The 19,606-nt window shown below is 38.5% G+C and overlaps 1 protein-coding gene across 3 annotated transcripts in view; it reads left to right on the forward strand.

The window, feature by feature from the left end:
- The window catches only part of ulk2 (unc-51 like autophagy activating kinase 2), a 50,218-nt gene that overhangs the window by 2,420 nt on the left and 28,192 nt on the right, over positions 1-19,606 (forward strand). For all 3 annotated transcript variants that reach the window (XM_042486261.1, XM_042486260.1, XM_042486259.1), the window contains exons 2-5: positions 4,338-4,430; positions 4,633-4,674; positions 16,567-16,599; positions 18,421-18,457. In XM_042486261.1, the coding sequence (XP_042342195.1) occupies positions 4,338-4,430; positions 4,633-4,674; positions 16,567-16,599; positions 18,421-18,457 (205 nt within the window). The remainder of the gene's footprint in view (positions 1-4,337; positions 4,431-4,632; positions 4,675-16,566; positions 16,600-18,420; positions 18,458-19,606) is intronic.

Here is a 19,606-nt window from a genome sequence, read left to right on the forward strand (position 1 = left end):
AAACTAAGAAGTGAGTTAGCCTTTGAGCACCTCCAGTTCCCTTGTCTCAAAGTCTGTGTTTTTTTTTTTTTTATGTGTTTTTGGTTAACCACAGACCTTATTTCAGGTGGTTAACACAAGCTGAAGAGACTCTCATGTTTTGTTCTACAGCATAAAACGTCTGTAATTACCCCACTATGAAATCTGAAGCTTTTATGTGTTTTAAAAAGAAGGTTGCTATCAGGTGGCTAAATGAGACTACAGAATGCCAAACACAGCTTTACAGCCATGCTGTGGTGGTGACGTTAGATCATGCATCTGTAGTGTACTTTGCTTATAGCCTGATGTGAGCTTTTTACTTCTAGTGGTTGCATTTATGCTTCAAAAATCCTAAAAGTAGTGCTTATTTGTGAACATTATCTTGCCAAACAAAACATGTAAGTATCATAAACATTTATTTATAACACACTATTTATTGCAAGATCTTGACCATCTGCAACTTTGTAAAGTATTTATAAATTTACAATTTTCTTTCTAGATAAGAACAATGGATAATAAACTTTATCAAACTCTTCAAGTTTTTCCTTCCTACCACACTGATTTTTGCCAAGCCTCTGCTTCAGTATAGGCAGTGATTATCCCAAAATAAATTCATAGAAGCACCCAATTATTATATATATATATATATATATATATATATATATATATATATATATATATATAATATATATATATATATATATATATATATATATATATATATATATATATATACACCAGATATATCAGATACTTAGATCTCTTCCTCCTCAAAGCTTTAATGAAATTGTGAGAGGACCAATCAGACAGAAATATATATTGCAGTTTTGGGTGTCGGGGCAATGGTTTTGGAAAAAATACTGTATAAGTTACTGCTAATTCAACCCAAACATTTCCTGCTGCTGCAGCTTCACATTAAAAGCATTTTACTGGTAAAAAATTAGTTGACTTTTATTATGAAGTTGTCACAGGAAATGTTATGTGTTTGTGGGTGAGATGAGCACCTTTGCTAGCACTGCAGTCATTTTCACCATATTTGACATCAGATCAGTTTGAAATCTTGCAGGTAGTAATGGAGCAGTGAGCAGCAGCCACAGTGAGCTGCACACATCTCCAAATTTCACTGTGCACTGCTGTCTGCAAAGTCAGGCACTGTGTAGCATCAGCTCACAGAATGATGAAAAAAATCCCAGTTATTGCCTGACTTCTATATTAAAACAACAATTCATAGTTATTGTAGAGTTAAACTGCATTTACTGTTACCACCAGTAACTGCAGTTATGCCAAATCAACCTAGACTGAAATCATCTCTGAGATCACCACCTGGTGAGATTTCTTTCAAAAACATGGAGAAAAAGGCAACGAGCAGCTTTGGTAAGAAAAATTCCACAAATCACAAGAAATTAGTAAATTGAAAGTGTTATTTAAAATATTGAGGGAAAACCATCTAGGGAAAAAAATATATTTCTAATCAAAATATTAACACATTTTCTTTTTTTTTTTTTTTTTTTTTTTTTTTTTTGTTTGTTTGTTTGTTTCTTTTTATTTATTTATTTATTTTTAAACTAATTTCAATTAATTTTCCAGTACTTTTTACTAATTTCTTGCAAATTTTTGGGCCAGTTCTTGTTAAGCTGCTCATCACCTTTTCCCCTTGTTTTTAAAATAAAATAAAACCAATTTGCTCCAGTTTTAAGGGTTTAATGTCAAATACCAGTTATTAAGTTACAGCCAAACTTGCTTGTCTTCTTCCAACTCTGTTATAAATGTTAGTTAGCTGAAGCCACCCACTCATATCTCATATCTACTCTGTATGAAACGACATGCTTTCTGTATGGACAAGTATATTTCCACATTTTGGGGATCATATTTGCTAAAAATCACAATTTCTGAAATTGCCCAAATAAGATATAAAGTATGTTGATATTCTTTTGGTGTGATAGCCTTCTGCTCCGTCTCATCCTCCACCTTGGGCCAGTGTCTGGATGTAGCCGTGCTGACGTTAATCTCTGTGTTGCTCACACCTTTGTAATCGGCTGTGATTCATAAATGAGATTATGCATTATTCTGGAAAATGAAATCATGCTTGTGTCTTTACAGCATGACTCTGAGCAGAGGATAACTGCTTACTCTGCACTGCTTAACTCTCCATTACGCTGTGCACTAGCGAGCCATCAGTTTGGTTTGATAGAATATCTCCCCCCCCCCCCCCCCCCACACACACACACACACCTCCTCCTCCTGCAGCATTACATGAGGGGCCAGCGGGGTCACATTTTTTTTCTATGGGTGTAGTGTCGGCAGCTCAGTCACACTTGGCTGGGCAGGCTTGTCAGTGAGCGGGGTATGGATGCAGCTCTGTTGGCAGTGTGTCACACACGCACAGACTCATGTCGAGGGCTTGTGTGCTAGATTCTATGACAGGCATTAGGCGGAGTGCTCTGCTGAACAAGAATATCTCCTTTTAACCTAGATTCATTTGGAAAGCATGTATTTTTATTGAGAGGATTCCTTTCCTGGGATCCTGCCTAACTTACCATATTGATTGTATTTGTCCATACTGTCTGCGTGTTTGTTTCAAGGTCGCAGAGACAAACAGTCCTCCCTGGGTCTATATCGGTGTCCTTAGTTGGGTATTTGCGTGTGCAGCACATGTGCTGAGAGCCTCTAAGCTCACGTGAGCTGCAAGTCTTTTTATACCTGCTCCACAAGCTCATCTGAAAACATTATTTCAGCCTTGTGAAAAAATAGGCCCCTCTCCTCTCTTTTAGCTTTTAGTGGAAGTAGGTTGGCTCCCGCTCTAGCTGTCATCTGAGTGCCTCGTCATTCAACGTGTCATTCAGCGCACCAGGCTGGCCTAGCTGTCAGAAACCCAAGTGGCCTGGTGTTACTGGCACGGCTAGAATTTCTTCTGTCCTTCTAGCAGGGCTTGAAATACTTTTTTTGTGTACATGCACTGTATGCACTGGTGCATCTAACTTTTAAAACTGTGAAATTACATGCACCATTTTTTACCTGCACATTTTTTACTGCACCATTTGGTGTATTTCTCCCTCTTTATCTGTAATTCCACCGTGATCATGGCCGGATCCAACCAAAGTTACTAGGGCTGTCAAACAATTCATTGTAAAAGTTGCGATTAAAGACAGATTTTCTATAGGTAATGGCAAACAATCCTATTTTATAATTGCATGTTTTTCATTCCATTATTTTGCATTCCAACAGTACTCATGGATCCCATGTTCATTCAGATATCTTGAGGTCAGAAGTCAAGGGACCCCTGTGAAATGACCATGCTGTTTTTCTTTGAAACTTTGAAGCACTGTTCCTCTGGATTCCTCAGGTCTTCTAGTTAAGATTCCAGTACTATCACTTGAGCTTTAAAACTCAGCCCGGTACAGCCTCTTAAAGACAGAAATGTTGGCCGGCGATTAACAAGATTTAAAAAATTAACATGTTAATTAAGGACCTTCATTGCATCGCGATCTTCACTTTAATGCTGACGGCCCTAAAAGTTACAGTAATGTACAGTTAACTACTTCAGATTTTTATGGTCATGGGAACATTTTGAGCACTCAGCAAACTTAATACGGAATTATTTAAAGAAAATATTAGGACTTTCTGCCTTTGGTGAATTCTTGTTTTCTATTTTTATGAATATTTATTCATATTAATTCCTTAATTGAAATTACTGACTGAATAATGACCTTCACACTTCATCTACTGACTTCTTATAATTACAACAGCTGTTCAATGCTGTTTTTGAATATGAATTAAACTAATTGTGACATTAGAAGTTATTTTAAAAGAAAATTTTATAAAAAGAAAAAACATTTTTTTCCCAAAATATTTGTAAAAAATTGAAAAAACACTGAAATCCCTTATGATGAGGTGAGCTCTATGAAGTGATACATTTTGATATTTAATGTGAGTCACACTGAGGTGGGTCACATTACATGGAAGTATTAAAAAGAAACAATTTTTTGAATAAAAAAATAATATTGAAGAAGCACTACAACCTCCTATGGGGAGGTATTTCCTTTGGTCAAGTATAGTCATATATTTTGTGATTACCAAAAAACAAAAAAGGAGATCAAATGGGTGCCGTAGGGGTAATTACTATTAGAAATTACAGTTAAAAAACAAACAAAAAAATCAACTAGTTGCATGCCAGACTAAATATCTGTAAAAGAATGGTTGCGGTGGACATAAGTTTCATATATCTTTGATATTAGTTAAGGGGACATGTTACAGGAACAGTGGGATGAAGCTGCTGTTTAATCGTTTTTCCTTTCCATCCTGCTTTCTTTGTTCCACAGAAGACCGATTGGGAGGTTGCCATCAAGAGCATTAATAAGAAGAACCTGTCCAAGTCCCAGATCCTTCTTGGCAAAGAAATCAAAATCCTGAAGGTCAGCATGACACTAATTGCCTCTCACTTATCTCCTCAGTGTATTTAAAGAATGATCTGACACTGACCTTGTGTGAGTCTGGACCTTTAACAGGAAGGTGCCTCGATGTCCCTGATAGAAATATGAGTGGTTCCATTAGCTGCTGTAGTGTGCACGCTCCTGCTAACGCATGTATGTATTTTTCTGTCCTGTTTTCACTCAGGAGCTGCAACATGAAAACATTGTGGCACTTTACGATGTCCAGGTACGTTTTTTTTTTTCTCTTTTGTTGTTTTGCATCAAATTGTTATCACCTAATGGAGAATGATGTATTCAATAGTATTTCAGTATTAATCTCCACTGAGTGATGTTTGCTCTGTGGATCTTTGAGGAGCAGACGAGCAGGTTTTCTGAGAGCTGGTCTGCTCCAGTGTCTGGAGCCAGTGTAAGAAAAACTTGAGTTAAATGGTTGAGGAGGATCAATGTTGCTATGGCTCGTCCTTCACTTTAATGCTGAATGAGGCTACCCTCTGTCTCTCGTGACTTAGAATAGAATAGAATGCCTTTATTGTCATTATACAATGAAAGTTAAGTGGCAGTTCTCTCAGTGGTATAAAGGGAATGGATAAAAAACGATTAAAATGATTGACCCAACAACTCATACAAACTAAACTGTAACAACAGTGCAATAAATAGATATTGCACTGTTAGTGTATTGCACAGTTCAAGCAGGATTATATTATTATTGCCCTAAGCCGTGATACTGCATAGTACCGAGTTCAGTTCACTGCTTTAGTGAGGGTTCAGCTGGGTTATTTGGGGACTTACTATTGCACTGTGATTCAGTGCCATCATGCTCTACAGTATAGTGCTCACTGGTGCTCATGTGATGAAGCCCCACACTGATTTGCAGTGTTGCATTCAAGACCACCTCAGCTGAGACCAAGTCAACCAAGTCAACCAAGACTAGAGTAAATCAAAACCAAGACAAGACAAGAGTTGAGGGGTTTATTTGGTTAAAGTCAAGACAAGATTAGTTTGAGTCCCACACTGCATTATACACTTTTGCTAAAAATAGAAATATAAAGCATGCAAACCATAGCCACTTCTCTAATTGATCTGAAAGATCCACATTGGTTATTCCTCCTCAGTCACATTGCTAGTGTATACACAGCATTTGTGTGTGTTTATGTTTGTGTTTATGTGTGTGTGTGTAAGTGCACCATAAGTACTGCCCTGATATTTTAAAAAGGAATTATGGAGATGAATTTTATGTGTAGGAATTTCCCTTTGTTTTCTCTGAGCAAACAAAAACAAACAAACACCAAGGGGCTGAAATCCCAGCTAGCAGGGAACATTCCCACAACACTGGCTAACGTTAGCCAGTGTTGTGGGAATGTTCCCTACAAGTTGCAATAATGTTTTAGGAAAACATTTTAATCTAATGTTCAAAGAATGTTCTAAGGATGTTTATTATTTTAAATCATGTCCCTGAAACGTTGAATGCTGACTAAAATGTCATGTTTTAACTGCAACTGCAACATTCTGAGGCTGTTTTGGTGATGTTGAGAGAGGCGACAGATCATAGTGTCCTTTCTAAAACATTCCCACAATGTTACATGAGAACAAAGGACATTTCAAAGCAACATTCAGAACATGTTATTTAGGCCTGACATTACAGAACATTTGATATGAAAATGTAATGTCATGTGATATGTTAACAAAAAACAAAACAAAAACAAATGAATATTTTTTTGTATACAGAGGATGTTAACTGAACTTAAAGAAGAATGTTCCGGAAACTAAAAAAACAAAAACAAAACATTATTAAAACATTGCACTGGTTGCATTGTACCATTCTCAGAACAAGACTTCTTCACTCAGACAAACCTGTTGTACTGTTTTTGGCCACAGCACACTGTCTGACAGGCCCATGTTCAGATATTAGATGAGCACTGATCAAATCCCCTTTGTCCTCTGGCTGGGAGCTTGGCATCCCATATCACATATTCCTGACACATCCACTTTCACATGCTACTGGATTAAAAAAAATATTTTGTAAAAATAAACAGTCATTGCTGGAGGCAGAATTAGTGTATTTTTCAGTTTACTATTTGTAGCATTCATCACTGGTGCCGTGTATGCTGTTTGTAGTGCATTAATGATGTTGCACTGTGTGTTGTTGGGTTGCTCGTTCTTGATTATGGTGGGTGTGGGAGACTGAATGCTTTTATACAGTTGTTGGCAGCCACAAAGTTTAACCCTTTGAAACCTGAGCAAATTGAGCAAACCTGAGCTTGATTTCTTTCAAAAACACAGGAAGAAGTCACAAGTTATGAGTTGCTAGAAAATTACCTGAAGGTTAGCACAAAAAAAGAAAGGTTACAAAAAAAGTAAGAAGAAACAAGAAACAAAAAGAAATACAGTGAATATATATATATATATATATATATATATATATATAAATTAAAGTTACAGTTTAAACAGCTGATAACACTACTAATAACAATAATGAAAAAAATAGTTTTCTGGACATTTTTTCAATTTTTAAATTATTATTAACTGCTAATATTTTCACTTTCTCTCCCCTTTTGGAAAAAACTAATTTTCAGGTCATTTGCCTGTCACCTTTTCCTAATTTCTTATTATTTTTGGGGACATCTCTTTCCATGTTGCTCAATGCTGTTTTAGCCATGTTTTTAAAGAAATCAAACCAATTTGCTTCGGTTTCAAAGGTTTAAATGCATGTGAAAGGCATCTGAATGCACAAGAAAACTGATGTCATTCCATGTTTGAAAGGGTTAAACATAATTTTGTATTTGTTGTTTTCAAATCATCTTTGAAACACTGCAACCAGCAGTCAGTTATTGGATTCACTTTGAATTTAAGCTATTTTTCTTACTGTGTGGACACATTAAAATACCTGTGGTTCTGTTAAAAGTGCTGAAAAATCATAATGTCTCCCTTCTTCAGACTGCTGTTCTGTTCAAATTTTCTGTCACAAAAGTCATTACCAAAAGACAGAGTGGAAATGCAGTGTTTGATATGATGTCCAGAATTGGCTATGAAACCCCTTACATTTGAGTGTTCTCCCAGTAAGGAGATTCAGAGGATAAATGGGGGGAGTGAGGCAGTTGACGATTAATGATGAAGCACTTTCCACATAGTAGTGGTACTTCCTGTGTTTGTGTAAGCCTCCTACAGGGACCCTGCTGATCACTCCAACCATCCTTTCACTCCTCTCCCCATCTCCTCATCCCTTCATCAGCCTGCTCATGTAGCTCAGCAGGCAGGATACAGTACAATAGGTAGTTTCCATCTGTGAGGAGAAACATACAGTATAAATGGAATTTTTAAAAGCTGGCTCTTGATTTTTATATTCAACTAAATCAGCTGTTTTTGTTCCTTAAGTGCTATTGAAGAAGAAAAAAAGAGTCCATAACCTTAAAGAATGTGTTCATTTGCAGTGAGTTATTTACCAAGCACACAAGTTAGTAAGTTAAGAGAAAACTACAGTGGTTCAGATTAGAGACAGCCTATGCATTTTTTATATGTTTTTAGAGATGATAGTGGAAAGGACAGACAAGATGCAAGTCATGAAAATATAAGTTTCTGACAGGTTATTTCATACCGAGAATAAAATTAAATGGGCATTGTGAGAAATTTACTTAAAATACTTATTTCCACCAAATAAGGGCATTACCATCAATAGTGAACTCAGTCACTGTATTATTGTCTCCAGTAGAATTTAGTTATGATAGATTCTAAGGTGTTGAACCAATAGGATTTAGGTTGTAGCAGGGTCATAGGTATCAGGCCATTTTTACAGCTGCTATTCGTCCAGTTGGTGAGAATGGGCGGTTTTTCAGGTGGGTGAAGTCCACAGTGCTTTTTAGTAGTGGTGCGTAATTCAGAGGTAAAAGCTCTAACAGCTAGGTGAAGATGTTGATATCAAAGGATTTCATGTTACCCATTGTTATTGTCAGAGGGAGGTTTTAAGAAATAGCAGTTTTAGAAATTTTAGAGTTTGTCCAATTTATTGAATAATTGGACGGGGGGCTGTTGAGGATTTGTTAAGTATAACAGGAAGTCATCTGCATATAAACAAATTTTGTGGTGAAATGGGTTCCTGGATCTCCAACAATCACTGATTCCTAGATCTTCCATATCATTTTTTGTAACATCAGATGAGTGCCACGTTCTGTCAGAGCTGATATGTTTTCTTGCATGTTACACAACGTATGAGTTCCATCAACACGTCTCAAATGTCAATATGATTACTCTTGTTTTTGTTGGCTGTCTTGCATGACATAGACTTTAGTGATGATTGAATCTTTAATTCTTAAAAAGATGTATATGAATTTCAACCCTGTTGCAATTACTCTATTTCCTCACTTGGAGAAACGAAGTGGTGCTCAGACAGCACCACACCGATGCTTCTGAGACTTTGTGACCTGACTGGAGGAGATTGGCATCCACCATACGTTTGTGTAGTGCAGAGAAAATTTTTTAAAACTCTTACAGTGGTACAAGGAAGTTATACAACCACAGTCTTTCACAGGACCTCAGATTTTCAGTGTATGTAGGATCTATGAGTTTAAAATTGGTTTTATTTGGCTGAGGTTAGGTCTCAAATGTAAGGCAAACTGATTAGGCAAGTGCCTTTAACCCTTAGGGACTATTTTGCGCATGTATGCGCTTTTCATTTTTCACTTTCTGATATTTGTGGCTGTGTTCATGCATATGGCATACATTTTGGTAAGATTACCCCAAGTGGCAAGACTATTAAGGCATAAAACATGCATTGGCATTAATTCTGGGTTTTTGCCTTTAAATTTGTCTTTTTTTACTATTTTCCACCTTTTGATGCCATTTTAACTATATTTGGCATATGGAGAAAATACATGCTATTCTACCAGGTGCACTGTCACAATCAATGTTGCTGCTAATTAATGTCATAACCTAGGCTGTAATGATAAAAAAATTTTTTAAAAAATGTGTTACTGACATCATGACAAAAACGTGGCAGTTAAAGGGTCAAAATTTGAATAATTTGACATTTATGATTAGGGCTGATGTTGGTTTCAAAATATAAAGTCAATTAAAGTATAAAATCATATTAATGTACAATATTTTTTAAAGCTTGATTTGAAAAGTGCATTTTGTGTGCAAAGTGATTAGAGTTTGTGTGGGTCTTCAGAGTTGAATGTGTTGTTTGATCAGAAGATTCGACCAGTTGATAAAAGCATTAAGAATATTTTGAAATGTTAAAAATTTTATAAAACTAAATCATGTACACCTGTATAGCCTCCTGACACCTTTTCTAAATGCAGTAAACCTCTGGCTACCTGTATGTGAATCACAAGCTGCTTCAGTGGGTGAGGAAGTACCAGCTACCTGTCTGCCTCTCACAATGGCTGTGCATTGACAAAGTACGCAGGGCTACATGTGGGAGTAAGTGTGCAACCGTGAAAAATCCTTACTCTGGCTTTAGTTTGGAGAAGCTCTGCTTGTTAGCTGCTTTAAATGACTGCCTTAAGCACACAGCTGAGCAGCTCCCAGTCCTCCTTCATGGAGATGTTAATGTTAAGGAAGCGGCAGCAGTGTGAGGTAGACAGCTTTAATTATAAGGTGTTCAGTGCTCTCTCTTTCCTCTTTCCTGCTCTTCAGTACAGCTCTGTGGTTTCAGATTTTTTTAAACTGGCAGCAGAGATAACAGGAGATGTGTTTGTAGTGATACCATCATAAGATCTGTATCTATCTGTAGTTTTGGAGCTCTGTTTACATCAAGTGTTTTGATTTGTTACCCCTCTGTGTGTGTGTGTGTGTGTGTGTGTGTGTGTGTGTGTGTGTGTGTGTGTGTGTGTGTGTGTGTGTGTGTGTGTGTGTGTGTGTGTCCTAATTACACAAGGCACTGAGGCAGGACTTCCATGAAGAGGGCTAAAAAGAAAAGGAGGGACATTAGATGTTCTTGTGTACTTTCAGAGGGGACTTTTGAAGCTCTTTTTCTTAGAAAGCCTGCAGTATGGACCTTCCTGGCCTCTCTCCACATACCTTTACACAGCTTTGCTTTCCAGACATTTAACTGGCCAGGACCAGAAAAACACTGTTACTGCTCACTGAGGCGTGCATGCGCGCGCGCACGCACACACACACAAACACACACACACACACACACACACACACACACACACACACATACACACGGAGTACTCAGTGTCTAACATGTTTGATCAGGACATATGCATGAGCAAACGCACTCACATGATTTTCAGACCATGTGTCTCTCTTGCATAATAAATGTTTCTGTGGACTTAAATTCAACTCTAGGCCTTAAAAAAAATTAAATACAGATGAAATAATTACTTTAATTTTAACTTAATTTTTAAAGTCCAGTTTCAGTCGGACTAACACAATAATTCGACTTAATCTGACATCATGTAAACACACTGAGTGTCTTGGCGCTTCATATCAAAGTGCATCATTGCTGTGTCGCATTACATTCTGGCATGCAAGTGCACTTTTATGGGATGTTGTGTTCCTTTCTATGCACAGTGTTCTGTGTGTGTACTGTAAGTGGCCATATCAGCATACCTGTGTAATAACAAATTGTATACCTGGCTGCAAAATAATATAACTCCTCCCCTCTTTATCCAAGACTGAGTCACACTGAAAAACAAAAAGCAATCCTGACCTTTTGTCCTCAGCAGGTCGTTACTGTTTTCTTGCTGCTGTCACTGACACAGTCATCTGTCATTCTGTTGGCCACAGACTGGGCTCCCAAACACCAGTTTACCCAGAATACCCTTGATTACGCTAGTTGCTTGCGTGACAAAAGCACACTGGCTCACCACAAATGCTTAACCTCCCCCCCTCCCCAGTGCACAGGCACACACACACACACACACACACACACGCTCACACACACGCTCACACGCTCTCTCCTCTCCACTGTCGGCCTCTCTAGTTTGGCCATATCCCATTCCCCATATTGTTACATAACCACTCCTGGAGCTGTAGTGTGATGCAATAACTGAACCACTAACCAGACACAGTGCTGATTTGGCTCACATGGACTCTTGGTAGTTCAGAGTATTTTTGTGTGCATTGTTTTGTCAGTTTTCATATCTCAGAAAATTACTTTCATCCTTCCACTCAGCCTGCAGAGTGGGTTCCTTGTGAAACAGCTTCTAACGTAACATGAGTGTGACAAGGTTATGATGACAAAGAGGCTATTTATATCAGAGTTGTTTTGGAATATTTTGTGCTGGAAGGGAATGTTTTGGAGCCCAGCCCTCATCTGGCAGCGAGCCATCAGGTCCAAAGTCCACTTATATTTATTTGAGATGCAGCCAATGTGTGAACAGTACCTTGTAGAAAACATTTGTTTTTGTAAACAGTTCAAGTTGTCATTGCTTTCCTAACTGTGAGCCACTACTTCCTATACAGCGTCACAAACAAAGGCTGCACTATGTGCTGCTGTCACCACCTGCCTCTTTAAATTCATCTCACTTCTTAGCAATTAGGCAACAAACCAATATGAGCCAACTGCGGCAGCCAGAGACAGCAACACAGAGAAGTGCTGAAACACACTGAAAAAATTCAGCCAGCAGCTTTTCTTAGAAATACTCAGGCTCTGCTATTTGTTGACATTGGGTAGGGTACACTTGAGTTTGTGATTGTACAAGAATATTAGTCGGTGATGAGTGCCAACGTCATTGGCATCTACGTCCTTGTGTCTGTTTGTTTTGTGACACTTTACTGCCACCCCTCCTATAATTTGCAGACCAGAACAGTCGCCCTCCATCAGCTAATATTTATGCTGATTCTGCGATTAAGGACTCTTGTTCCTGCTCACCTCAGAAAGAGTGACCATACCTGCCCCTTTGCCCCCAGTTATGCTTGAGGTCAGGAAATGGCCAGTCTGGAGCAAGTTTTGGGACATCACTGTCAACCTCACTGATGACATCAGTGAACTCATTCAGTCTGTGATGGATTTAGTTTTAAAACAATAGAAGCAAAAGTACGCAGAACTACAGTTAAATCAGTCCACAGTCAGGAATCGTAGATTACCAGATCCATCCAGGATGCCATAAATTTCCAGGTCACAAACCAGCTGCAGTCTGGAAACATGACAATTATAAAGCAGCAGTAGAAACAGTGAAAAGGCGATACAATAAGAAAGTGGAACAATTAATAATATTAATATATTGATATGATATTGTAGATGGGCTTGGATAAACCTGGATTGACATCAGTTTTTCTTGTGCTGCATTTAGATGCATTTTACAAGTATTTAAACCTTAAAGACACGAGCAAAAAGATTTAATTCTCTTCAAAAACATGGAAAAAGGAGCAAATCGCAAGACATTGGTAAAAGGTGATGAGAAATAACCTGAAAATGTTAAAAAAAAGAGAGAGAGACAGCGAGAGAAAGAAAGAGGAACATTTTCAAAATATATATTTAAGATTATTCAAATTATATATTGAAAATATGTATATCAATTGCAAATTTTTTCATGTCATTTCCTTGTTTATTTTTATTTTATTTTATTTTATTTTATTTTATTTTACTGTACTGTGGGGGTTTTTCTGTTGCTATTTTTCAGGTAATGTTTTGTAACCTTTATAACTGTTTTTGGGTAATTTTTCATTGTTCATTGCCCTCCTTTCATGTTATTTAAAGAAATCAAGAAGATTTGTTCAGGTGGCAAAGGGTTAACCATTTTCATAAACCCTGTGTTTCACAACTGTGGCTAAATGTAACAGTCACCTGATTTCTTTTGCCCTGTTTGGATCAGTTTGTGATGGCTGCCTAAATGCTGCAGGGATAACGTTATGTTGCTCCTTGTTTTCCATCTGGTTCATCCGATTGACACACTGGGGTGAAGTCAGTGTAAATGAGTTGACATGTTTGAAGTATTACCACTGATGTGACCTACTGTTGTGTGGCAGATGTGACATGCTGTTGGGTTTTTTTTTAATCTACCACTCTCTTGCCATCTCCTAGATAAATTTACAGTACTAAAAATAGTTATTTTTGCGTAGCATGTCTCCCAGTCTCACTGGTATGCTGTTTTTCCATCACCACTTTTGGCTGTACCAAGTCAACTATGCTGCACACTTGCATTTCCATCATCAGTTTAGATGCGCTGTGCCATGCCAAACTGCACGTGAGTTGGACTTTCTCCAGAGTAGTTCCAAAAGCGAAAATGCCCGCCCTCAAGTGGGTAGCAGTGACATCCCATCGACTGCAGCCAACCCCAAAAGGCCCCTTCTCCCCCTGAGACAAATGTCTGTGTGTTGTAAGAGTCATCTTTTACCCCTTTCCCACCAAAATTAGCGTGTGCACACAGGTCTTTCAGATACAGGAAAACCCGCTCGATAAAGGCAATAGACTGCGTTTCCACTGCAAGTGAGCACACCATTGCATCAGAAGTTGTTTTGTTGGTGTGTCCTTGTGGTGTCACGGACAGGCCAGAGAACAGATAAACAGGTGACAGCAGCAGGGACAGAGGTCTTTGAGAACTTTTCAGGGGTTAATTTGCTTTATTTTTTCTTATCTCTTACTTATTCAGTCTCTCTTTCAAACTCAGTGCAGACTAACTTGGAATAATGTTTGAGCGCTGCTTAAGAGGAGACCAACAGTAATTAGTGACGGCACATTATTGCATCTCATTGGTAAAGGAGCTGAAATTACTGTCTACTGCAGGGTCATTTGACCTGGGTGTGAATGCTGATCATATGCATTTTCATTGCAATAAAAAGCCAGATGTTAGTGGGTGTTGGTGGGATTTTTGTGCCGTGGGAATGAGGCTTTTATCTGTGCAGGAGAACAGAGAGAAAGGCGCTTTTTTTAAAGTCTCTGTGCGTTCAGCTCTCAGTGCTTTTGTAGCTTTTAAATAAATATCTGTGGTTTAGTTTCTCTCCTGTGTCCTGCTTGTACTTAAGACTTTATTTTACTGTTTCATGTTCGCTTTCAGCCATATAGCCTACAGGAGTCTTTTAAGTTGCTACTGAAAACCCAACATTTCCTTACTTTGCTGCTTCACAACAAAAGCTTTTAAATGACAAAATAATAATGAAATGTTTTTATCACCAAATTCGCGTAACTTTATAACAGCTTTTCTTCTTCTTCAAAAAAAGTCTCCTAATACGGCAGGGAGGAAAGTAAAAGCAGAAACAGCCTCAATGAGATTTAGATGAAGAGCTGCAAACTCTCACTGCAACTCTGCACACAGCTCACCTCTGACAGGTGAGCTTCTTTTACCTGTCTGCTGTGTGATGGAAAAACACAAAGAACACCCACACAAAATTAAAAGAGGAATAGCACTGTTGAAATGGAAATGCAAATGAGCTGATATACCAAACCAAACCAATAAACCTAGCCAAGCCAAGCCAAGCCAAGCCCAGGACTGTAGAAAAGCAGCGCTAGAGTGTTTTGGTTTGGGGGTTGGAGGGGCAGACAGCATGCTGCCTGTTCTGTACTGTTGTTACAGAGTGTGTGTTGCCTTGTTGAACACAGTGGCACTGAGAACATGATGTTTCGCACAATTTCAGCTCTATCTTATTTTCCAGATGTTACAGGATAGTTCAAAGCATTGTCTGTAACGTTTACCGAACCAAAAGCCTTGTAACCAACAGTTCAATATGATCCTGCGTTCCACTACCCATACTACCATACTATTTAGTATGGCAGAAAAAGATTTAGTATGTCCCAATACAAAGTATGTGAAATGCAGTATGCCAAAAATACCAGGATGTCCTACTACATCCGGCCGCATTTTGCAGTGTGCAAGCCATCATGCTTTTCTGGCTTTTCTTACCCACAATCCTCTGCGCAGCTGCAGCTTCGTTACATCTTGACAGCTGGGTGAAAGCTGACAGAAGCCGCAAAGATGAATGCCAGTGCATTCAAGGGACTGATGACCAGTCACATGGTAATAATAGCAATGTATATTGTTTAAGTGAACAAAACAAATCATACAGATAACCACCAACAAGAATGAATGAAAATAACAATGATAGAAAATTGCATATGTAGGCTAATAAAATGAACATATAATGTTAGAATCCACAATGTATGCAGTTATAATTTTAAAGTTAAACGTTAAGTAACAATAGCAGAGCTCTCCGGGTTGACCTCCGTCTCTGTTGAGTTTGGTGAATGGCAATTTGTTTTATCTTCATGGTAACAGTTATATGAAAAAGAGGGACAAAGTTCAGGGTGCAGTATTATGAAGAATTAGTAGTATGTCCTGATTGTGTGCATACTGCATGCAACAGTGCATACTTTGCAAGGGCAGCCATAGTACTTACTACTTGAGTTTAAAAATAGTTGGTCTGTTGCATGAGAAGTTATAACCTCTGACATCACAATGTAGCATTCTCTAGATGTCCAAGAGACTGAGGGTCTGCAGTAACTTCAACAGTGGAAATCAGGGTTTTTTTTTCGGTTAACTTATCCTCCCAATTTTACCTACTTGTTGGTTTAATGCTACACTTGGATCTGCTCCTGGAATAATTATTGAGATCCAAAATTTGTTATTTGCTCTAATGTGTATTGAGTAGTGATGGGTTTTCCTTGTGAGGTGCATATACATTTTCCAGAGTAATATTGTTTGACTCAAAGGAACCATTGATACAGATATATCTTCCTGATGGCTCTCTTGATAAATTTTTAACTTTTGAATGTTATTCCTTGTTAATTATCACATCACCCCAGCCCTTTGGAGACATTCCAGCACTGAATACCTCAGCAACTGACTCCCTTTTACATGTTTTTACATGTGTTCCTTTTTAAATGTTGTAAAATGTTACCATGTTTAACCTGATTATTAGCACCATTAACTTTACAATGTATAATGCTTAATTTGGTGCTGTTTATTAGGCTACAGATAATGTGTTCATAATAGATGAACATGTTTGTTCTCCTCAAGTGCAGAACAATACAATACTATATAATACTCCTGAAACTGCTGAGGACTACTGTGTCACAAGCATTAAAAAGACATCTCATGAGACAAAATCCATGTTCAGAGATAGCAGATGCTGGTGTGATGTATTGTGGCTGTTTCCTTGTGGACGTTTGGTTGAGCTGACAGCTGCTTCGGGGTAAATGGCTTCTGTAACTGATTCAGTGTCTCCTCTCTTCCAGGAAATACCCAACTACGTTTTCCTGGTCATGGAGGTATGTATAGAAACGTGACTGTGTGGACATTTGATGAGTCATGGCTCATATTTTCATCTGTTGGCACTCATGTTCAGAGTTTGTTTTCAGTGTTATTTGTTGTTTTATTACTTACTCTAAAAATAATTACTTACGTAACAAGTCTTTATTCATTAAAGTAGCATATGTGAGAACATACATGATGTAATGGTTTACCCCCAGCACTGGCTGTCTGCATGTGTTATTCCCCTTTTCACTGGCTTCACTGCTCCCTCCCTGTCAGTGTGCTCTCTTGCCTTTTCCTTTTTTGTTTTTCTTTCTGCATCCCGCCCAAATTTCTCCACTGGTTTTGCAGCACTCAGCTGGCTGCAGGGTAGAAAACAAACCCTGACTGCATCTCAGGTTGCTCACTGGAAACACACCCCTGTGTTTTCTAGGAATCATATTCCCCGAAAGCCTTTGCTTCAAATCTTGTTTTCATCTATGTTTAGACAACTCTACAGTATACGCTGTTAATAATCCTCTGGAATGATGCGTGTCTGGATCAACTATCATAGGGCAAGGTTACATTCATTTACATCATCAGGTTTGTTCATTAGGTTGTTTTCAGAGCTAACAGATGAAATACAAGATGCGAAATTAGTCGCGGTAGATAAACGGCTTTTCGTAGTTATGTATATTCAGTATAAATCTAACACCGCCTTTAAATTCTGTCATCATTTAAGTGTGAAGCTCTGCTAAGCTTCTTCAAAGTTCTTTGTATTAAGGGTAGTTAACCAGAGCATGAATACACAGCAGTTGAATGGTGATCAAAAAAAGGCCAGAGTTAGTTCAGCTTTATCAGGTAGTTTGCGTTACTTATCCAAAGTCAGTGCATTACCTACAGTAGATGGCGGTCTGGCAGGATTGGATATTAACATTTTGTCCATCTGCCTCTGTGACTGGTGGACTCCAAAATTTAGTAGTGTCTCATTAGATCACCTTTGTTTTATTGGCTGGTAAGTGAAGCAAATCTAGCAGCATATTTTACCAGCATTTGGCTGGTGGCTAGCACTAATTTCCAACACTGCAGTCTGGGATGGCCCACTTTCGAGAAGCAGACACAGAAGCTAAGCAATGTACTGCTGTGGAGGGGTCAGCAACAAAATGTATTTTAGCCACCTAAAAAAGTCCCACCTAAAAAAAAACCCTTCAGTTTAAATGTATGCTGTATTGAAAATATTCTCATAATTTTTACTTTCCATCAGACAGACTGTTCTGACTTCACTTCCCAATCTATGCTCTCATCAAAGCCACCAGACTCCATTGAGGAAAAACATTAATTTAAGCACACTAACCGAGTTGCAGGAGTTGCTTCAATCAGTTAATCAGTTCATATATTTTGGACGGACGCTGTTCATCCCTCCATTAGAGTTTAGAGAATCTATGCATCCCATGGTGGGCTTTATGTTGGTTTTTCTTGGATACGTCATCCATCTGTACATGGAGTTCACCTCAGAACCAGAGAGCTGGATGAAGTAAGCAGGGTCAGACTGCGGATTCCTATTCTGTGAAGGTGGACTGTAGTTTTTTTCAGTCCAACTTGTCTTTTCTGATCCACTCAGCAGTTGAGTTCTGTAACCCACCACACTAACCTCATCTGTCTGATCTTGTTCCTCTTGAGAGCTAACGGGACTCCTGCAGAGACTGTCAGCACAGATAAAGCTGCAGTCTTTCAGAAGATTAATGTTGAACTTGATATTATCTGAACATATATAATCAAATACCAAAATGTTCTTCTCAGCTTGACAGGGTCGAGCCTGAATTATTATTGACAGTGATTGTTTGTGTCCCTAAACACAGTACTGTAATGGAGGGGATCTTGCCGACTATCTGCAAGGTAAGAACCTGTGTCTACTGCTACACACACGTGCGCGCGCGCGTACACACACACATTATTGTTCATCAAAACAAAACTAGTTATGCAGCAGTGACGGAAAAGTCATGTAAATGCAGCTGTTGTGAGTGTGGTGTGGAAATGTGTGCATGTGATTGTGTATTGATTTTCTCTTTATGATGGATAGTGCAATATTGCAACTGTGTGTGTGTGTGTGTGTGTGTGTGTGTCTAAGTGTGTGTCTAAGTGTGTGTCAGTGAGTGAGTGAATGTATACATGTGTTCTGGGTTGGGAGTGTGTGGGTGGGGGGTGGGTGGGGGCACTACAGCTTTGTACAAAGGGTTCGTTCTGTAGTTCAGGGGCAGTCAGCACAGTGTCTATGCCTCTGTGATAGTTTATAACAAAGGTCAGCATTTCTAGTCATAGAGAAATATGTCATCTGAAGCTGAAATTACACAAAATGGACAGTGAACGTTCTGTTTCACATGTTTCAGAGGCTCGAAATACTAGAAAGTAAAACTGAAGAACATAAAACAATCCAGATGTGGACATATGGGTGTGCACTTAGCCAACAATACAGTCCTCCCCCTGGCCAAAGTCTGACATGACTACAAACAAAAACAAAAAATAAATAAGAGACAATCTCACTCTTAGTGATGGCCACCATTACTTTAACCACTGGTTCTGACTTGGGGGTGTCGCCACCTTTGTGTTGTCCACGCCATTATGGTGTAGGATGGCTGTGAAGTTGCAAGTGAGGAAACGAGAATGTCAAGTTTCATGCTTATACTTTTGAAATGTAGATAACAGACAGTTAATAAATCCATGTCTCTGAATGAAATACAATCCTGATTTAGGAAATACCCAGGATTAACCTGAAGTAGTGTCTCTTCATCAGACACAGGAAGTAGTCCATATGAAAGACATTAAACAAGCACTGATTCAAGAAAATTGCTGAAGAGAGTACATGTATCACCATAACTGAGCTTAAAGGTTCATTCTTAACCTCAGAAATGAAGTAAGACTCAAAAATCTTTACTCAGGATCCACTTACTAGAGATCTTCAACAGCCTTTAGCCCTTGCCAGCCACATTACACATGACAAAAGCTTTGGAGGAAATCTGGTGAGTGGACTTTGAATGAAATATTTTT

This window comes from Plectropomus leopardus, chromosome 5 (assembly GCF_008729295.1).
Source record: "Plectropomus leopardus isolate mb chromosome 5, YSFRI_Pleo_2.0, whole genome shotgun sequence".
Classification (NCBI taxonomy): Eukaryota; Metazoa; Chordata; class Actinopteri; order Perciformes; family Serranidae; genus Plectropomus; species Plectropomus leopardus.